Source organism: Caloenas nicobarica, chromosome 7 (genome assembly GCF_036013445.1).
Source record: "Caloenas nicobarica isolate bCalNic1 chromosome 7, bCalNic1.hap1, whole genome shotgun sequence".
NCBI lineage: Eukaryota > Metazoa > Chordata > Aves > Columbiformes > Columbidae > Caloenas > Caloenas nicobarica.
Window position 1 is genome coordinate 8,982,680 of NC_088251.1, and position 22,249 is coordinate 9,004,928.

At 40.2% G+C, this 22,249-nt stretch overlaps 1 protein-coding gene across 13 annotated transcripts in view; it reads left to right on the forward strand.

Annotated features, from left to right (window-relative positions):
- ABLIM1 (actin binding LIM protein 1) overlaps window positions 1-22,249 on the forward strand; it is a 217,201-nt gene that overhangs the window by 187,214 nt on the left and 7,738 nt on the right. For 7 of the 13 annotated variants that reach the window (XM_065639517.1, XM_065639518.1, XM_065639521.1 and 4 more), the window contains 8 exons: window positions 7,805-7,909; window positions 10,405-10,452; window positions 12,791-12,937; window positions 15,066-15,157; window positions 15,286-15,382; window positions 15,951-16,012; window positions 16,325-16,385; window positions 17,333-18,584. In XM_065639517.1, the coding sequence (XP_065495589.1) occupies window positions 7,805-7,909; window positions 10,405-10,452; window positions 12,791-12,937; window positions 15,066-15,157; window positions 15,286-15,382; window positions 15,951-16,012; window positions 16,325-16,385; window positions 17,333-17,370 (650 nt within the window). In that variant the 3' untranslated portion in view covers window positions 17,371-18,584. The other 6 variants (XM_065639530.1, XM_065639527.1, XM_065639528.1 and 3 more) reach the window with 6 other exon arrangements.

Consider the following 22,249-nt stretch of genomic DNA (forward strand, 5'->3'; position numbering starts at 1 on the left):
CAGCCTTTTCCTCCTGCAGTGCCCTAGCCGAGGTTGGCAGCATTTTTGGAATATCTTACAACAATAGCAAACAGCTTGCATGCCTCTTGACTGACATTTTTTGGTCAGGCACTTTTCAAAACAGCTGCTTTCTTAACTAATAGAGCATTAGTGTTTGTGATGTTGGCATGCTGGTAGCAGGCTACTTTTCGGTAAAAAGGCATAGATCAGAAGATCGTTAAGCCAATAAATGTTATGCTAAATTAGTGATGCAGTTCAAATCTGAGCCTCTCTTCTAATACTTCCTGTAATTTGTCCAACATTTATTAACCCTCCGGTACATCTTTAACCTTTTTTTTTTCTCCTTCCTTCTTTTCAGAGTCCTAATTGTTCAATGCCTTTTATTTTCTTCCTTTGAAGCCTCCTTCCCTGCCTTTCTCTTATCGTTTTTCTTTGTTTTCGTTTTGTTCTGCCCCCCGATTCCCTGCTGCCGCAGAGCTGCTCTCGACTGCGGTGCAGCGGTTGTCACACCTGCGCACGAGCAGTCCCAGCTCTGCCCACCATGCCTCCCGCCCCAACTCCCCCTTCCGACACCACTTCATCCCCCATGTCAAAGGTAAGGAGCCAGGTCTCCCCAGGGAGTACCCCCCAGCCTGGAGATTTATTAGCGTTCTGTCAAAGCTAATAAGGTGTATCTCCGTGAGGTGGTGGTTGGCTGTGTAGCTGAGCATGCCTCGAAATGTGCCGTTACACTTAAAACTACGTTAGAATAGACATAATGTCCTTTTTTTCGGAGGAAATATGTCATTTCTAAGGGCCCTAGTTGGAGAGTCATCAAGCAATTACCTATTAGAAATACAAAGCGAAGCGTTATCATCTACTATGTAGAACCTATATGTGCATAATTTAGCTTCTTTCTAAAGCAGTACATAACAATCACAACAGCAGTTAGCATATCAAATTTAATTATTATTTCCACATTCTTAAAACATGCATTTAAAAACTGACTACAAATATCACCTGGATGAGAGCGAGGTGATCAAAATATGGAGAAGAAAGGAAAAAAGATTATGTGAAGATCAATGGCAACAAGGAAGCTAATAATTGTTAATCATGTTGGCAATAATTAGTGCCCAACAAAGTAAAAATAAAATCTCTGGGCCTCTCCTCAATTAGCGAGAATTGGCAGACTCTGCTGAAGGTAGTAGAGCTGCAGAGATCTACACTACCTGAGGACCTGGTCATTTCTCTTTTTTTTTTTTTCTTTCAATCTGTTATTTTCCATGGTTTGATTTGGCGGGAGGGTTGTTCTTGTGTCCCTTCAAGCAGCTCATTCAGCTCAATAAGCTTTTAGTTTTGTTTCTCACTTTCTGGGAATGTGGTTTTACTTTTATTTCTGTTGGAGCACTCTGGCTGTGCCATCTCTTCTGTTGGGGGAGAAGGTCATAGCTTTTATCACCTACAAGAGCTCAAAAAGAGGCAGTTGACTAGGTTGGACATAGATTCTATACTGGAACCACTGATTAATGTAAATAAGCATAAACGGGAGATAATAAAAAAGAGTTACAAAGGAACTGTTGCCATGAACTTTCAAGAAATGCTAATAGATTGCAACGTTACAGCTCTTCTAGCATTCAGATCACTATTACTAATTTTAATCTTGCCTTTTCTTAGATGATTTTTATTAATATGCACTTTCAACTTCCCTATTATGTTACTATAAAAAAAAAAAATCTCACTTCAAACTTAAAAGATTGGGACCCTTAAAAATAGATATGCTGCTCATTTCAGCATGCAGTTAATTCATAATCCTTGCAATTTCAACATTTCTTTGCTGTAAATCCAAATTTCACACTCACACTCTTTCAAGGGGCATTTTCATTCTTTTTCTGTTGAGAAAATAGCTTCTTCAACAGATAAAGCAGAAGAACTATTGGAAATCCATGCCTCCTCTTTTCAGATTTCAAAGAATTACCTGGCCTGTAGATTAGGTATGTATGTCAGTTATCGCTACAAAAGGCCAAGAGGGATAACAAGTGCTGTAGACAGGGCGTTGGGTGTGGTTCTTATCAGATATGGCACACAAGACACGGTAAGAATCTATGATTTTCTGAAAATTTTATATTAAGGTCTTAGGCCTGGACAGGCCTACAACTTGTGTTGTAACTCAACGAAGCTCCCGAAAGCCCCAGTTCATATCACTGTGGCAGTGCCCACCATCTGAGGATCTGGGACATTTAAGAAGGGGCAAGTAGCATGTACCCACATCTTGTAATCCACATGGCTGAATTGAACGAGTAGTCTTTTAATAGCTGGTTGAGAATAAGAAGCACATTCTTAAGGTGACTTCGGTTAATGTGGTGGGAATATCCCCACGGTTTTCATTTCTTTTTGATAAGTCCAGAGTCCCAGCAGGATGGGTGACGTAAGAAACACTGAAGAAGCTTCAGAGAGGGACCATCAAATAATTCCAAATCTCATAGTGAAAAAAATATGGCTGTTAATATATTAATACTATCAAATGGAAGGATGTGGTAGTGATCTGTTCAGTGTCTGGGTACCTGTGTGGTGACAGAAGGTTCTCCCATATAACAGGCAAAGATACAATAAGTTTCTGTGTTACATTTAAATTAGATAAAAATGGTCCTTATTTCCCTGACTTGTTTAAGACAAAGATGAATAGCTATTGAAACAGCTTAGGAAAGGTTTTGTCTTCCCATTACTACAAAATATTGAAAGGTACAAAAAGTCAAAAGGCCTGAAGACCTTTGTAATTTTTCCAGCATGTTACATGATCAACCAAGTGCTCACAAAACATTAGATGAACAAATGTTCATAATGTTCCCTAAGTCAGAGCAAGCTCTGGCTTGTCCTGTAAAAGGAATAGGATGGAAGATAATTCCTAATCAGGTATACTCTGATAATACACATACTATATACATGCATATATGTACTAATAGTATGCATGCACTTAAAGACAAGATGATAGGGACTGGTAATATTTTTGTTAAATAAATCTCTCTACTATTACAGCACTTACATGTAAGTGTTTTTATAGGAAGAGATAATATAGCTTGCCCAGTACGTAATTTGGGGCGGACGGTGTTCAACGTTTGAGTAGCGTTGAGTGAAGTCCAGTTGCACTATATGGTATGTCCTCTTCACTAGTTCATGTTTGTAAATGGATGTTTTGTCATCAACTGGTGAGGTTGATCTGGGTTTCCCACGTGGTTCTTCATTTGTCCTCGCGTACTGCATGTATCCAAGCAGCCACGTTTACATCTGTGCAGCAGAAAAGAGAGATTAGTCTGGCACTGGCTGCACCCAGTGCAACTCCCAGTATTCTTACCCGTAGGGATTTGTCTTGGGTATTCTAGCTGTCTGTTTTCAAAGTTTAAAGAACTGCATTATTTTACCCTTGAGAGTGGCATTTTTATGTCTATTAGGGAATTAGACCCTTGTGAATTTATCTGCAGTGAGAACTATAGCACTGTGGTAGTTAAATGGATGTGACAGATAAATTTGCAGTGATTCAAAGAAGAGGCATCATGATCTCGGTTGTATTTGGTCAGCCTTTCTCAAAGCCACTTGTACTTTTAGCAGAAGGACCAACTTGGCATAAGTTTGTAAGAAGGATTTCATAAAGCTATATTTTTTTTTCTTTAGGTGAAGGAGCATAATTTTCATATATCATTATGATAATGAAAGTGGCATGTGACACGTTATGTCTGTGTTATTTCAAGCTGGAAAAGTAGACATTTAGACCAGTTTCAGTGTGTTTTCATACAGCATCATGTTTAAACAAGCATAATGCTCAGGCCTTGTAGACAAGGCCAAATGAAAAGAACTTTGAAGAGTGAGGAGATTTAATATGCCTCAGAAAGTCTTAGGGTTTGTTAATGTCTCTCATCTTCTAAACAAGCTGGAAAAGGGTATAATACACATCAGCTTAGACTTAATTTAATCTCATTTGGAGTCTCCATTGAATTTGGTCTTGTCTCAATAAAGTACTGTATTTGCTATGAAAGAATCAAAACAAGTCCATGAATGAAAGAAACCCTGACCCTACTGGAATCAGAGACAAAAGTCTCATTGAGAGCCAGGATTTCATCTCACATGCCTAGAATTTTTCAGAGGCATTCAAGAATATTGCAAAGCCCCTGTAAGATTTCTGTGTTTAAAAAAAAAAAACAAAAAACAAAAAACAAACCTCCAAAGTAAAGTGCATTCCTCTGCTCACAGACCTTCCCGTAAGGAATCTACCCACCTTCATAGTGTATTTTGGCTGTGGTTTTCACCAGTTCCTGCTTTCCTTCCCTGAGGCAGCCCTCTGAAATCTAATGCTCTCTGTGTGATAACAATTTTCAGGGTCTTGTGGATGCAGCTGAAAGCTGTGCTCTGGAAAACAGCCGTGCTTTGGCTGCTTCGTGGCTTTCAGTTTCGAGCTACATATCTGGACAAGATGATGAATTATAGTTTGACAAAACCTGAGTGGGACTTAGGGTATCAGGTGCTGTTGAGCTCTTTTTTCATTTGTCTGTTCAGAAGTAGAGCAACAAAACTGCAAATTAACAGAAGACTTGGTGTTGGTTGCATATGGGGTTTTTTTGGCCCAATTCTGTGGACTTAGCTTGTGAATCCCACAGTGAGCCCAGTGGTGAACACATCAGAGGGCAGCAGGAACCTGCATTACCCTGTGCCATGCAAAGGCAAGCAGTTCTATTCCTGACTGCCAGGGGAACCTGCTCAACAAACGGAGCTATAGGAAATGGGAACTACCTGATGGAGCACGCAGAACAAAAGAAAAAAGGCCTCTGAATTTCATTTCTGAGGCTGCTGTGCTCAAGTGATTTTTTTTATATTAAATTTACTCTGTTATCTCTTGACATCCCCCACCTGCCTACACACACACACATTTGAGTTCATGCCAAGTGTGTGGGAGCTAGTTTTTCCTACAGTGTTGGTGACCTGGAGTACTCTTGTTGCTTTGTGGAGTTATCACTAGTTATGGCATATCTGAGATAATATGAGAGACTTTTCTGTGCAGGCACAGCAAGGAACCCAAATTCAGAGCGTGCACAGCCCCTGCTTTGATGCGAAGCCACAAGCAGCCCCTGGGAGGCAGGGACAGGCAGCTCTGCTTTCCTGCGTGCGTATGCGCATCCCACAGATGCTGGCGTTGCTTTCAGAAATTGCGGGTTATTTTACATCAGCATCTGAAACACTTAAGCCTTGTTGTTAGAGTGGGCTCATCCGGGATGATCTAGTGAGAATCTAAGTAGATGTGCTATTCCCTCTTGCAGCGGTTGGAGGTAATGAGACTGCCATCCTCGAAAGTGTAAAGGAGAGTGGTTTGTCAGTACTAGCAGGAGTCATTAGGAAGAGCAAGGCTGCACAGGAACCCCAGGAAATACAAACCAACAGAGACATCTGTAAAGCCACACATGCGAGAGGATACCACACTAATTGCCTGCTTTCTACCGTATGCATTACACAGCATTACCAGATCTCTGTAAACAAATTACCTGTGTACCAGGTACAGGATTAGCCAGCATACATTTATGGATGTGAGCATACTTAGTTGTGTCCAGTTGAGATAAAGAGGGGGATATAAGAAGGATTTCTTCCCTGTATTTGTAGTGTTGGTGACAGAGGTGTTGTAAATTGAACATGTCCACATTTTGACTACCAGTTCCCAACAGGTAAAATGTATTCGTGACTCTTCTGTTAATAAATCCCTTTTGATTCTTCTCTTTCATTGAATATACTAATTGCCAATGGAAGCAGAAAAGCAGAATGACTTGTCTCTTTAAAGGTTATAAATGTTAGAATTAATTATATTTTGAGGCCATCTCACTAATGTTTGGGGGTTTTTTCCCTTATAAAACAGTGATTTTGATGAAAAGTGACTCATCATTTCTCAATAGAAACAAAAGACATGAGTAAAATCAGCTTAACCAAGTTAGGTGTTTCAACATCATAGTATTTCAAAGGCTGGACAAGTAGAACACAATATTGGAATTGCCAAGTAAAGGACCATAGATTGTGATATGACAATATTATTTTAAATAATTGTTCATACTGCTTTTCAGAGTTGGTAAACCTAGCACTTATTGTTACCTGGCCAGAAGCTGAGCATCGCTGTGCCCAAAACAGAAAACTACCACCAACTCAAATTGTTGAAAGAACATGTTTGAGGGATATCATGTACATTAAGTCACTCAGGGCTGAAATATCCAAATGGTAAATACAGAATTTTGCACGTGCATTCTTCTGGACAAATTTTGCACAGCCAAACTCCCTAAACTGTGCGTATAATTTTAAAAATATGTATGTGCAGATGGGTTAACTTGTATACTGGTAGAGGACTCTGTGGCACATCTCTCTTAGCGAGGTTTGTAAAGAGCACTTTTTTTTCCTCCCTTCTGGTGCCTTTCGGTTTGGCAGCTGACCATTCAAGTGAAAGAGGAAACGCTGTGTAAAGTGTAAAGAAAACTTCCTTTCCCACCCACCCGCCACCACCCGATATATAAATAAGAACTGTGCTGAGGCCAAGATTTTGGGTCCCCTAACAGGACACAGGAAACCTGCAGCTGAAGGGAGGCCTGCAGTTTCTTCTTTGTCCATTTCTCCACCCTCCTCATTTTTTTATTCTCACTTTGTTAATCAGTTTTTCTAGTGTTTTTTTTAAGCCCTTGTGCATACCTGAAAAATGAAGGGGTTTGATGGTCCCCAGCTTTTCACTGTTGTGGTCAACCACATCCATGTAAAATGAGCACTTATGCAGATGGATTTTGTTTGGGTGAGTTTGCACTAGTGCGAAGAATGGCACAAAGTAGAAGGCAGCAACATTGTTTTATGGTACACACACAGTCGTGTGTTTGGATATCTGGCGAAGTCTTGATGCTTAGGGACCAGCCAGCATGGTTCCACAACAGCCCTCTCGCCTTGACAGATACGGGAACTTTCAGGGCCGTTGGACTCCTGTGGTGAGTTGTTAGGAGGCAAAGAAATAGTCCTGGTAAGAGCAATGCTACAAATGGAACAAACTGCATGCACAAAATGGAACTTAATCAGATGTCGGATTCAGATTTGCTAAATCAGTAGTGGTGCAGTATTGTCACCAGAGCCAGATTTGACATTGACAGAGATTTGAGGTGCAACCAGTGATACAAGTGCATCCACCACGTGGGCTGCGTTGCTTTACAAATTATTTTGCTACATCAAGAATTTCCTACCAGAGAACTAAACCAGTGAAAGAGTGTGTATAGAACAGTTATGCCTTTTGATATGGGCCAAGTGACCTAACAGCTATTTTCCATCTCTAGCTTCTGAATGCTTTTGGTTTAGGGAACTGTAGTAACTGCCAGCATCTGCTTCTGTCTGCTTGGGAGTTGGTTTCATTTTGGGTTTGCATATCAACTACTATGCTCTGTGCCTGCAAATTTAACTCCAAATAGCAATCTCTGTACTAAATCATTGCCAAGTAACCTTCCATTCTTCTTTTCCACGCTGCCCATCTAATCACCAGCTGCGAGCACACAGCTCCTGCCTGCATGCCGTCAGAATGAGTCTGAGCTGCTCAAACCTGAACTCCAGCCTCAACATGAATTTTTATCTCTGCAGGAATATCAGGAAAAAAAAAAGTCACCAGGGCTACCAGTTCTTGTTATTGTTTGTATTTTTGGTTTAACTTCTTTTCTCCCTGGAGGTTTTGATTCCACTGATTGATTTTTTTAATTTTATTTTATTTTATTTTTAATTTTGTTTTTTTTTTACTTGCTCTCCCTCTTCTCATTTTGTTTTCTCCATTCTTTCATTGGAGGCAATGAGCCGTCCAGCGGTCGGAACTCCCCTGTCCCCTATCGGCCCGACAGCCGCCCTCTCACTCCAACTTACGCTCAGGCCCCTAAACATTTCCATGTTCCAGGTAGGAGCTGGCACTCTATGTGTCTCGGTGTCCTGTCACAGTGTAGAATGTAGCCTTTGTAACTTCTGTCTTGTCTCCATCGTTTCATGCTGTTTACCATGGGGTGCACCCGCAGGGTTTGGAACTGCCTGCTCCTGGGCTTGCTGAGAGGAGCAGTGACTTAAGAAATGAAGGGGGGATTAATTGAGATTTTTGTTTTCAGGGTCTGTTGATGGCCTGTGAGCTGGTTATGAGCTATGTAGGGCTTGATTTTTCTTGCGGTTGCGCCAGCTGAGCACCGGCATAACTCTGCTGACTTTGGAGGAGTGGGTTTTGATTCACAGTGACACGCAGAAAAGAGTTGACCAGTGAGCCGTTACGTATGTTGTTCGTTCAGATTGTTGTGACTTGTTTCAGTCCTCAACTAAGCAGTTCTAGTTTAGCGTTCCCCTTTTTTTTAAAGCAGGTGAGGATGTTTCTTCTTGGGGAGGTTTAGGTTGGACATTAGGAAAAGGTTGTTCACCCGAGGATGCTGGACACTGGAACAGGCTCCCCAGGGGGCTGTCACGGCCCCAAGCCTGACGGTGTTCGAGAAGAGACTGGACAACGTCCTCAGACACGTGGTGTGAACTGTGGGGTTGTCACATACAGGGACAGGAGTTGGACTCAATGATCCTTGTGGGTCCCTTCCAACTCAGGACATTCTATTATTTTATGATTTTACTTGTGTTATGCCATGGCTTGGTGTCCTCAGAGAGACTTGCACATCCACAGGGGTTTGCATGCCTCAGGATGTCCTCTCTATAGAGGGCAGTCTCTGTTTTGAAGTGAGCTACACAGGTCTTCCAGCCTTGGAGAAACTTATCTGTCGTGGATTTTGACGAGATGAGGCTGGTGTGTCCCTAGCATTGGTGACATGCATCTCCTGACTGCACCAGTGCCACCTGAAAGCCTTCTTATGTCCAGTTATTCTTCAGGTCCCCTTCAGTCTGCACTGCCAGAGGTTACTGCCCTTCCTCCTTCCCTCAGATCTGGCAGATGAACTGTTTGTGGGAACTTCTTTTTTCAGTCAGTGTGACCTGGCCTGGCTCAGGTATGCTGGTTTAACTGCTTAAGCTAACCTGGCTCACCGCGACTTGCGTAAGCTGTAGCACACTTGCGTGAGTAGCTCCGAGTCCCAGTCTGGAGCGTGGTGGCACAGCTGTCCTCTTGAGTGGGCACAGCGCAGCCACAGGACCCACGTTCCTGTCCTCCTTAGAGCCCTCTGCGGTAGGTGTGCGCAAAAGTCCTGCATGACTACCCTTTGTACCTATTTGCTGGTCAAGTAGCCGTACCAGATCACTAACAGGAACCAAATACCTCAGTGTCATCGTGCGCAATGAATTTGCTTGTTGAGTCAAGGGTGGAGAGTTCTGCAGATTTCTAGGGTTAGCTTTCCGTCATGCCAAAGGCTGAGTTGCCTGCTGTAGCGCTTTAATTGGATCTGCGATACACAGCATGTATTTCTACAATGCTTTTTCATCTTTCATTCTAAAAACTTTTTTACAGGCAGTATGAAGTAGCGAAGTAGGTTTCTGACGTTAATTTTCTAGTTCCCAGTATCTCATTTTGGTCTTCTAAAAAGATTTTGACGGATTTCGCACTGTAGCCCTAATTTTGGATTAGCTTTTGTGTTTGTAGGTGTGCTGAAAACATGAAGTGTTGGTTTGGGTGGGGAGGTAGTTTAGACCAAACTAGTTCCTGTCTTAGATAATTATTTGTAAAAATATGGTATCTTTTGGACATGCTGTAGATTTACTGCATTAGAGTTCCAGTAGGTGTTTTTATTGAGATTTACATTGATAATGTGCAATGTGGTGGGTCTTACATTAAAAAATTACAAAAAAAAAAAAAAAAGAAATAGAATCTATCCTTGTGGTTTGAGAATTATTAGTATATGAGTTAATACTGCATAAAGCATCCCTTTAACTCACGGAGCTGTAGCTATTGTTGACTGTTTAAAGCTGTGTCAGGCAGCTATGGTTTTGAAGTGGGTGGTAGCTCACTGCATTCTCCTCTGCTCAATCCAGCCAGTCAGTTGGAAAGAAAATTGAGCTGACATGACCGAAGCACAATTTTCCACAAAAGTTATTTGGGGTGGTTTTCTCCCAAATAGCTTGTGTCTTCACCATTGAAATGTGTTGCCTGTTTGCATTTCCTCTCTAACTTTTATCCCGCTGACAATCTTCTGAATGTTTAAGATGTTCATAACTTGTTTAAAATGTTCATAACTTGGATGCATCCACATGATACAGAATCAGCTCCAAAGGACTTCATGCCACATGTCTTTGACTTTCCACTTATTTTTATGTTTTCTTTAAATAATCTGATTTTGTGTAATGCTAGAAATAGCTTTCTGGCTTTTTCTTGTGCTACATCCTTGATTTGGTCTGTCTATTGTTTTAGCATTGGAGTTACCTTTATCTACAACTGAAGTGGTTTTCATATTCCCATTTTTCTGTTTCTCAATTTCACAGATCAAGGTGTCAACATTTACAGAAAACCACCCATCTACAAACAACATGGTAAATGATCTTTCCCTTTTTATGTCAAAAGTGGAGTATCAACTAAATTAAAAGGCATGCAGACTAGCAAAAAGCATTCAGTTTTTACTTCATAAGCATAAAGAATTAGTAGTCCAAGCTTGAAACAGCTGTTATTGCATGTCCTGCTGAATGACTACGTTTTAAAGCATGTTGTTTCATTTGAATCATATGGTTTAAATCTTGGCCATGTTGATATTAATGGCAAAAATTGCCATTAACTGGAATTTTGCTGTTTCTTTAGCATTATGATGCCTTCCTATATTTCACTTCTCTAAGTTTATATTTTCAGAATTCAGGTACTGATCATGTTTAAATGGAATAACAACAGACCATTCTCTGGCAGGGGCTTCATGGAATATCCTTATTTTATACACAGTACAATTATTATTTCAACAGCAAAGGTGGAGATGTTATGATCAGACTGGAATTCCAAATGTACCTGTGGCTTTAAGAATCTTTAATTATTGATGATAATTCAGGTGACTTGTCACTGAGAGGACTGATTTGACTCTCGAGCCCTGCGGTACAGCTCAGCACGCTGTACTTATTTCTCCGGGTGTTTGGATTCCGGGTTGGACAGCAGTGTTAGTGCTCTGATCTTTTTTGGTGTAGATGTTGTTACAGCAACTCTGAACTGACGACGATGGCAGGATCCCACTGCCTCACCAGTCCTGAGCACTGCCGAGCAAGGGCCCGGCTGGAACGGAGCGTGTTCACTGTTCACTCTTCCCTTCTGCTGTCAATAGAAAACTTGGAGTAGGAGATGGTTTGGGTGTAACATGGTGAAAGACACCACTTTTTAAAGATTTTGAGTTTGCATCTCTTTGCACACCCTTTATCCAAAGAAATATCTTTGGGGTTAAGTAGCAGATCCGCAGTACTGCAGGGTATAGGTGAACAGTTGGCCAAGAGCCATTGAGCTGAAATGATCAGCAAAGCCTGGGAAGTCAATTCTGTAGTCAGGAGTGAGCATTGCAAATAGCACTGCTGTGGTTTTACATCAGGGTTTTTTCCTCTTTCTTTTTTAAGTTTCAAACCATATGCTCATTTTGGAAAAAGTCTTAACGTTATTTTTGTTTTGTTTTTATGGTTTTAATGTATCTCCTCACTTCCCATTAACATGTGAATGTTTAACCACTGACATCACCAATTCTAATACGTAAGTACTGTTTGAAGTCATGCTTTTGTAAACTCTGACCAGCTTCCTCCATATCTGCAATTACGCCTAGGCCTTCCCAATCATAAAATGTTCAGAATTCCTAATGGTATCCAATACCGATGTTCCTAAACTACCCAGAATGCGTTGGATGAGCAACACAGTGCTTCACTTCATGAACAGAGGTCTTTCTGTTTAAAGGAAAAGAAAAATTTTATATATATATACACACACACATGTATTTATAAAGGGGGCAAAAAAAGTCCAGAGTCCTTGTTTCTGGTATGATAGCTTCATATAAGAGAAGGTGATTTGAGCTAATAGTTTGCAGATAAAAGGTAGTTAAGGCTGAGTTTAATGTAAACTGCATCCTATTGGAATTTTTTTTTAATGTCAAGAAGTGAAAGCCATAATGCAAGTGAAAGCCATAATGCACATCTCACATGCTTTTAAGAGACTTCTGCATAGACTGAAATCTTAAGTGGATGCCCCACTACTGAGATATTTTATTGATGAGGTTCATTTCATTGCAAGTGCCTTTCCCTGCCAGGCTGATCTGAATGGAGTTTACTATTTATTAATAAACTCACAACTGCTTTTATTACTACTGCATGCTAATAAGCAAGGGCATGCAGCAGAAAAAGAAATCCACTCGTTAAATAAACATTTGTTTCAGATTTCTTTTTTGTTTTGCAGCTTTTCACAGAAACATAGGACATAATTAGCATCAGTAGAGTTAAAATTAGTGCTGTTCCTATAAACTATTTGTTTTCTTGCCCTAGAGGGAAGACAGATCAGTACATAAATCTGGTTTCATCTTCACTGATAATCAGCTGTCCTTAGGAGATACTGGCAAATACTGTTAGACTGAATTTTCTCACTCTTGCCTGATCATTCTAACACTGCGCAATCCTAGTCAAATCCAAAGCTGATTTGGGGTTATTTTGGGGGTGGGGAAGAGGGAGGAGAGGAAGGTTTGATTCCAATCTCTTGGCAAGAACAAGACATTACTTTGCTTCAAATTGCAATTAGAAAAGCAAAACATGAACATGTTTGCTTTAGAATATAACTTCTTGTAAAGTATAAAATTTTGCCAAAATAAGGAAGACCTTTATACTGATACAAATTATTACATAGCTAAGTTCCCTGATTGCCACCTAGATGCAGCTGCTTTGGCAGCACAGAGCAAGTCCTCCGAGGATATCATCAAGTCCTCCAAGTTCCCAGCAGCTCATGCACCAGCACCCAACGAGATCCCAAAGATTGAGACGGACCACTGGCCAGGTCCTCCCTCCCTTGCAGCCATAGGTATGCAAAAAAAAAATGATACAAGCAATGCGGCTTAAAAGGTACTGGTAACCAAAGCAGATTAATGCTCGAGCTGTAGAGATGGGTAGTGAAGATGATTGTGTCCACTCCAGCTGTTTGCACAAAGTGCAGTTCTCTGGTGAGACCTCCATGTCTGTGAATTTAAAACTATTGAATCACGTTGAGTAGAAGAGGTTTTGCTTAAAAAATGTGGTGTGACACACGAGCCTGACTTCTTTCAGTTATTGTCTATTTAATCTTTTAGTCCTAATCTAATAGCAAATATTCCACAGAAAATACGATTGCTTCCAACCACATGGCTGTTTTCATGGCAAGGAGCAATGACTGATGTGGAACTGTAAATGGACTAAAAAAGTCCTGATTTTCAGAGTTATTCTTTCTACAGACTTTGTAGTTTCCTTCTGTGTTGTTGCACTACAGGTATCTTTTCTTTTATTTAAATCACGTCCATGATAATTTTTAATTTTTGTTTTGTATTTTTTTTCCTCTGTTAATTTTTATTGACCCCCGTAGCATAAAATAAGCTATCTAGCCTCGTTCATTTACAAAGTCATGTCTGAAACACTGAAGGTGTTACCTGTTCCAGGCTTCAGTGGAGGAGAGGGTGGTTTTCATCGCAATGGGATTTTCATAGAAGCACTGGGAGAGGAGACACAGGGTGGGAGAGATCAGTGACCAATTAAAGGGGCTGCATATGCAGTGGCAAGTTTTTGAAATGTCTTTTATATAGGATTTCAACCTGACAAACATTACAGTGACAGTGATAACATCTACATAGTTGGAACTCTCAAGACAATGCTTGGGGTAACTACAGCATCATTGTACCCCAGGTCTGAGGTTGGAGCCTTTGTGTGGAATTTTGGCTCTCAGCTCAGTCTCTAGGCAGTGAGACAACTTTTAAACGTCTCTAGTGAAACTGCTTTGTATAGTAGCTATCAGGTGGTTTTATTACACCTGAGAAACTAAACAGGACTGTTTGGAAATTATAAAGATAAAAATGTGCTCATGGGCGTATTTTATTGAGAAATAAAAAGGCATCATGCAAGATTAATCACTAAAAGCAAACCCACAAGCCCCAGCTTTTTCAGCTTGTTGTCTGACTTTGAGTGTGATATTTTGCTTACAGAGCTAGAATAAGCTCAACTGTTGAAAAAGGGAGTATTACTGGTATTGCAATGACAAGTCTTGCAAAAGCCTGAGACACCAAACAAAATAATAAATAATTTAAACACAGATAATTTCTCCATAACTTTTTATCTGTCTCCATACTAGAATGAATTTAACACAGCTGTACAAAACATTCAATTGATATAAACCTTCTGATAGTTTAGTTGCAAAATTTAGTTTTCATTGAAATAAAACACTGAGTTTCTCTAGCACAGGGTTGGTGAATAACTATATCAGGAAAAAATACTGCTTGCAGCAATGTCATATTCTGTGTATTCGTGGAAGTGTCCTGGTGTCCAAATTGGACTATTTCTTAATGATATTCAAGAAAATAAAGATTATTCAAAAAAAGTACAGAACTAAAATGTGGGACACCTATCTCTTAGTTAATATCAGCTTTTCCCAATGGATCAAATCAGTTTGCTTCATTTTAGACTAAAAATAATGCCTTCTTTATTCCAGATATGAGTGTCCATTTAGCAGATTAATGTAATTTAATTTTCCATTTGAAATGTTAATTCAAATTTGCTTTTCTGAGTCTAGATAAAAGTATAAATGTAAATTAGACTTTATGCTTTGAGCCACTGGTATAGTTAGTGTTGCCGTTAAACCTCACGTTTCCAGAAATAGCAATCTGAGCTGCTTTTTTTCTATCACATTGATTCATGGCTTCTGTATGCAGGACTTGCTTGGTTTGGAACTCATGTGCACTTTAACTTCTTGTTAATTTTATAAGAAGCCTGATAGCCATCGGGCAGGCTATCCAAGAGAGTTTCATTAAGAATGAGTTTTGAAAAAGTCTTTGGAATCTGCCAGAAAATACTGCTTTGTTTATTCAGTAAATCAGACTGACCAGGACTTTGAAGTAGCATTGAAACCTTCAAGCTGCGGTTGCACTGATACACCAAGTTCTGTCTGTGCTGTGGTTTTATGGAAGCAGGAGCTGACATGAGGCGCAGATCAAGTGGCAGAGAGGAAGATGATGAGGAGCTACAGCGGCGCCGGCAGCTGCAGGAGGAGCAGCTCATGAAGGTGGTTATGAGCTTGTCTTCATGCTCCTTCTGAACACCATCCAAAAAGTGCCCCTTTCCTTTTTGTAAGCAATTTCTACTGATGCCTTGATTATTTTTTTTATTTTTTTTTTTAATTGCCATTTATAGCTCAACTCTGGTCTGGGACAACTGATACTGAAAGAAGAGATGGAAAAGGAGAGTCGTGATAGGTCAGCCCTTTCTGCCAGTCGTTATGATTCTCCAGGTAATTCATGTAGGCAATAAAGCTAATAATGAACAGTGAATAGTGAGCACCACGTATACACATATCAGGCAGTCTCCCAGAAGAGGGGCCACTGGGAATACGGCTTGATAAGTGAATTGTGATGTTCTCCTCTCAAAGAGTGGCCTAGTTCATTAGCTGGTTTTGGTGAGGGGAGGAGTGTTGGGGTTGGTTTTTAATCAGAAGAAATATAAGGTTGATGATTTTCAGGTAATTTTGAGGAGAGAGGTTTTCTAATGGAGATAAGGAGTGAGGTAAAATATTCACTGACTGGTACATCACACACATGCTAATAGGCTGGGTTATTAAATTAAAATAACATATTTTGCTTAAACTTCCTATCACTGTCTATACTCTCCTCCCAGGGACACAAATGAGCAACATTTACCAGGGGGGCTGCATATTCCTGACACAACCAGTCGGCTGACATTTTGATTGAGTGTATTCTTTTAACTGTGTTTTTTATGCTAGTTGGTTCCTCAAATGTTCTCATTTTTGAGTTTCCATGGGATTCTTCCAATAAAAGATTTTTCTCTTCCTCATTCAACAGCACATTCTTCAGCCTCCAAAACCTCCTCTCTCCCTGGCTATGGAAAAAATGGACTTCATAGGGTAAGGAGATGCTGATTTTGAGAAGCAAAAGGTGGCTTTAATTATCTATGGTATTTATTTCTGTATTAATTGTACTGGACTTTCAGTTTGATCAAACTTGCTTATAAGACTATCTGAAATCAGTCAAAACCTAATTTCCCTTCCCACAAACTACATTGTTAAAAAGGCAAGAAAGCAATGCAAGAAACATTGTGAAAATTGAGGAGGGGGTTGGGAAAAGGCTTGAAGTAACTTATTACCCCACATATACCAACCTGCTTGTGAAGTCATGAACTGTGAATTTATGTGCATGTCCCTCTTTTCCTGTTACAGCCGGTGTCTACAGATTTTGGTCAGTACAACAGTTATGGGGATGTGAGTGGTGGTGTCAGAGGTAAGGCCGAGGAGCCTTTTTACTTGCCACTTCGGTAGTGAACATGTTGAATCATTTCTGCCATTTTACTGTGGATGTGGTTACTTTGTATTTGCTCAATACATTTTAACTTCCTCTGGGAAACTCAACAATTAACTCAAACTCTGCCAATACCTATTAAAAAGTTTGGGTTTATTTTGCTGTGTGGAGCTGATCCTTGTTTATACCAAGGAACTGCTTTAGAATTGGTGCAAATGGAAGGCAGGTAACATGTATATTATCAGGAATATGTACTGGTTCTGTTACGGTGTTGTGTTCCTCTGAAAATTACGTTGCACAGTCTGAAAGAATGTGCCACAGTGAAGAAAGGAGGGTAATGCCTTCTAATCCCTCTTGCTGCTCATTTATTTTCTTTATGACTTTGAGCTCTGATTTCAGTCATTGCCTAATAAATATTGGTGATATTTATGAAACTTTGAGAGTTAATGTTTTGCAGTGGTTTGAGCTGAAAGTCTAGTTATCTCCAAAGTGATATTGATCCCAATGATCTTAGATACCCTACAATCGGTCATCTTCTGTTGGTGCTTGTGTCTCCTTATAGACTCTGGAGGAATCTAGATAGCTACCTGATGGCAGAAGTTAGGTGAAGGGATTCCTGCTCTACACACTTGAATTTTAGTTGGCTATTTATTCACTTGATTGTGGTTTTGTGTCTCTTAATATTTCCAAAGTGACTTGATTTTTTTTGAATGAGAAGGTTGCTCAAAATGAAAAGGGCTGCAATGTTTGGAGTGTTTGACTCTTTATAAACAAAGTCCAAAAGTAGGAAGGTTACTGGCCTTAGAGAATGGGGTGGGATTTTGAAAAGATCGGGCAGACCAGAAGACACAAGGGTTATCTGATAGATTGTGAGTGATTGCCGTTCTTCCACACTCTAAAGCTGATGAGATTTCTCTTTTTCTTTTCAGATTTCCAGGTAGAGTACAGGTTTTCATCAATCAACTGACAACAGAACTAAAAGCATCTACTTCCTTTTGAAGTTTGAATTTCTGCTACAGGGAAGGGTTTCTTAAGACAATAGCTTTGATTTTCCTGCATGTTTAAGCATAGTCACCGATGTAGACTCTTATCAACAAAAAACAGGCACAGCCTCAGATTCTTCCTTGTTACCTCCCCAGAGCTGGGGTGAGACAGCTCACACCAGTTCTGTGATTTGCTTTGAAAAATCCACTGGCTGTTGTACATGAGTCATCTATAATAGTCCTCCCGGGACAGCTGAGGCTGGATTTATTTCCACCCTCTCTAGCACTGACATTTAGAAAGTCCGTTCTGGAGGCAATTTTCTCCCATGCCAGGAGCCTTGAACTTCTCATTTTTACCCTGGCATTTGCTCTCCAGATATGATGGCTGGTCAGTAGTTTTCTACAGTGCTGCCATCGCAGATGAGCCAGTAAGAGGCGTGCTTGCAAATATAAACCCTTTTACTCCAAATCCTGTCTGCAGGGTTTTTTCTAGAATGGTTTGAGTCTGGTTGGCTCCTCAGCACAGTCACAGTATGAAATCGCAATTTAAGAAAGAGTTTAATTACTTGGATAATTTTGTTAATGTTGTATCAAAATCATGATGATTGGAAAGAGAATAAGATTATGGGAGGAGAGAGGAGTTATCCATGTATTTTACTCAAAACATTATTTCATTAGGAACAGTACCTCTGTCAAAACAGCACCTTTTTACCCTATCCCTGTTTGTGTTTGTAGTAAAAATTTCCCATTATAGAGACAAAAAAGAAAAATAACCATCCCTCAGCTGTTACATTAAGTGAGAGGAAGGAAAGCCCAGAGGTGTAGGAGTGCTTTGTATGCTGTTGGGTGGGATCTGAATTAATGCTTCTGCATATTTGTCCAGAGGAGAACCCTACGTAGCCACTGGGGTGGGAAAGGGCCCACCACTCTCTCGGGGTCCCCAGGTCCACCTGGGGAGTGACGTTGGCGGGGAGCTATCACCAGCCTGAGCAATGACAGAGGCTGTGATGGCAGCGAGGATGGAAGGGTTCCTCTGCATGCCTCAGAGAAGTGGTAAACTTTTGATCTATATAAGGCGACTAAATATTAAGACGTGAAGGAAGTCTCAGGGCCGGTTCACCTTTGTTTTCACCACTGCTCGAGTGCCTTTACCCTCTGTGTGTGTAACCTCTGTGTCTGATGTATACCTGTATCCGATGCAGTCCCTTCCGGATGGTCATGTCCCTGGAATGAGAATGGACAGAGGAGTATCTATGCCTAACATGTTGGAGCCAAAGGCAAGTGCAGATGTTATTCACTTTCGTTCAAGACAGTGAAGATTTGACTGTGAAATGCAGATAAAATATGGGAAATGTCTTGGTTCTTTTGTTTCTCTTTACCTTTCCCTGCTCCTTATGTGCCAAACCTCTCCCTTTGTTCTGGACTTTGCCTGTCCCAGGTGTTAGTGCTCAGGCAGGCTGAGGGCAGCCAGGCTGCTTGGGTGAAAGAGAATTTTCCAGAGACAAAACAAAGATACTGAAGATGCTCAACAGCAAGTTCTGTGTCAAGCTTCCACTAGCCAAACCAGCAGGGCAAACTCGATGGGGAAGCCTCAGATCTGTCATGTTGGAAAAGTGATGCAGATTATTGTGGCTCACAACACACTGTTGAGGCTGTCTTCATTTAAAAATTAATGAAATACATGGATACAGTTAGATACTTACATGTCTGTCTGGATCTGTTCTTAGCTCTCAGCGCTATTAGTCTGACACCTTTCAATAGCGTTGAATTCCCTAGATGAGAAATTATTCAGGAGATTTATTGGGAAAAAAGATACAATGCCAGCTAAATATAAGATATAAATTATAATGCTTTCGCAGCTATGACTAGAGCTGCCTGAGTCAAAAATGAAAATAATATACAGAAGGGGATTCAACCAGGGCTGTGTTTTAAATCTTATCACTTTTCTCTGTTGCTGGTGAACCTTCCAAGAAATCATGATTTTGCCAAAGTTACAAGGATCAGCATTTCTGTAGTTAAGTGAGGAGTTCGTTTTGCAAACCAGATTATACTTGTGCTTCCGAGTCACCTCCAGACAAACTGTACAAGGCAATAACCCTGGCTTTATAAGCTGAAACCGCAGTGCGATGTATATTAACAAGTGGTTTTATATATTATATAAATAAGACCTTGGGCATGTCCCCAACTCCTGAGATACTACTTTTTATTCCAAATAATTGCTCTTTCAGTGCAATAGACATTGTTACAGCCACCACTGCTGTTGATGCACCCAGTGATTTGGAATGTTATTTTGGGTGACAAATTCTGTCGGTATTATTAGTGATAAAATTTATGGGAATTTTCATGAGATAGTAGTAGGTCACTTTCTGTTGATGTTTATAAAGACCCTCAGCTTGTGTGAATTGGCAGTATTTTTATGCACAAGTGGTCTGACATTTACTTAAACTTGGTAAAGTAAAAGAAACCAACTCAAAGTCAGCATGAAACACATGAAAAATGAAAATTAATAAGTGACAAAATCTTACTGAACGGTTCTTCAGAAAGGACAGAATTTGTGCATCCTGGCATCTCAGATTGATACATGCCTTGTTGTGAATACCTAAATGTAAAATGTACTTACCACCGTAGATCTTGACTTAAACTCCGCCTGTTTAAATATGAAAAGTTACATTTAAGTTTCCTATAATGCTGTATATGGTAGCCAGTATCAAACATAAACAATGTAATTCAAAGTATAGACTTAATTGTACAATTGTGACAATGTCAGAATCTCCTAAGAATCATAACTTACAATTGGTATGTAAGCACACATTATTTAGATTATTATCACTTACAATAAACTCAGTGGTGTGTTCACTGGTGCCTGAATCTTATTTTATTTCTAAAAAGTTCATTGAGATAATTGTTGACAATGGAATGAACTTAATTGCCTGATTCTGTATGAAGACCGATTAGGTTGACTTTCTTCTGATGTTAAAATAATTGGATTAATAGCATTTGATAATAGTTCAGCTGTCTCTCCAGGAGAGTTTTGGTGGTCTCACTCTTGTTCTCAGTGAGCAAGTAAAACAAGATCCATAAATAACAGAAAAGGCTGAGCCAGTCGCCACTGAAATCTGCAGAAAAACTTCATTGGCTTCAGTAGAGGTTGGATGAGAACCTCCCTGGATCGCTCTCTTCCTACTCGGCAGAGATGAGCGATGAGAAGGGCTATAGAGAGGCTCTGTCAGATGGAATGTGAGCTCTCTGCAGTCATTCCAGGCATTTATGGAAGTACCTGCCCAAGGGAAAAATCCTAAAACAGAGTTTTATTTGCCAGAGATGATTCCAGAAACTGATCTTAAAGCACATGGTTTTCTGAAATCCTTTCTAAGCAGCATTGTTTCTGTTGGACTAAGCTGGTTTGAGACCCGCTAAGAGTAAACATTTTACTTCAAACAAGGAACCTGTAAAACGAAAGTGAAATCATTTATGCATTGAGGAATTGATTATTGCTCGATAACTGATTTGTATAAGTGTGCAATGTAAAGGGAAAGCAAGGGAAACATTAATGGGAGATGTGCTGGACGCATACTCTTCTGAATTAGATGAAAGCGTGTAAGACAAATACGTCTACAAAAGTGTGCATTGCACAGCCAGCAAGCACAGTGGGCAGTTGTTTGAATTCTTTAACTATCCAAAAAGGCAAGGAAAATCATGTGATGCATTTTGATTAATGCAGTGGCCCCCACTAACCGATATCTTGCTTATTCAGTTTGCCACTTTTTCTGATGTAATTTCATGTGGTTCCTTTTTAAAAATCCACTAAATGTCTGTTTCTTTAGAGCTGTCCACACTTTGGCAACCATCAGTTAGACCAATGGGTGCCAAATATATTTGCCTTAATAAACTCTTAAGTTTATATGATAGTGGATGAGAAGGTGTATTGGCTAGAGAGGACTGTCTGACCAAAGTCAGCTGTATTATATGCACCATAAAAATCAATGGGGCAGGCAGGTGCACAGTAGCAGCTTGATACTAACCAAGTTTTGCTGTGTCCAGACTGGCTTGCTTTTCATGCAACTTTAGGGGGGGAAAAGTGCTGTAATTTCCTTTGAAAAAGAAACCAAATGTTTGTGTAGTAATGAAAATGAGACACGTTGTGTTCTTTTTGCCTTAGAATGTAAATAAATCTCTTTTTTTCCCCCTTTTATACATTGTTAACAGATTTTTCCATATGAAATGCTCATGGTGACCAACAGAGGGCGAAATAAAATACTAAAAGATGTAGACAGAACCAGGCTTGAGGTAAGAGAAGCAAGTTCCTAAATGCTCTTTCCTGCTGAAGTTGTTGTTGCACACTTGAAAGCTGAAAACACTGAAGTCTGGGTCCTCGTTAGGCTGGGGAAATTATTCAGCATGGAGCAGGGAAGGAGGAGTCAGAGGAAGCAGCCGCTTCTCCATGAGCGGTGCTGGGCCAGGAGTCCCCACATCTCTGTCTCTCTGCTCCTCGACTGAGCCTCTCACAACCCCCTTATGTTTTCAAGCAATTAATTGTATACTTGTAAATTAGTAAAAACCCCAAAATTGGTGGGTTTGTGGTCATAAGATCCATAATGGAATGGAGACCAATACTTTGTTTGATCTTGGATCATTTCTTAGCTAAGAGTCACTGTCAGCCATCCTTGAGGATCCAAAGCCTAACTTTCTTTAACTCATCTGCAAGTCCTGTGAGTTGGCTGAGGATTTAAATCTCTGCCAACAAATCAAAATTGTTTAGAACTTTGTGGATTAGAAAGACTTAAGCAGCCCAGTGGAAGGCTTGGAATATTTAAGTCATTTGCAGTTAGTTCATCTTCTGGACGGAAAGGGCCGCAGAAATTT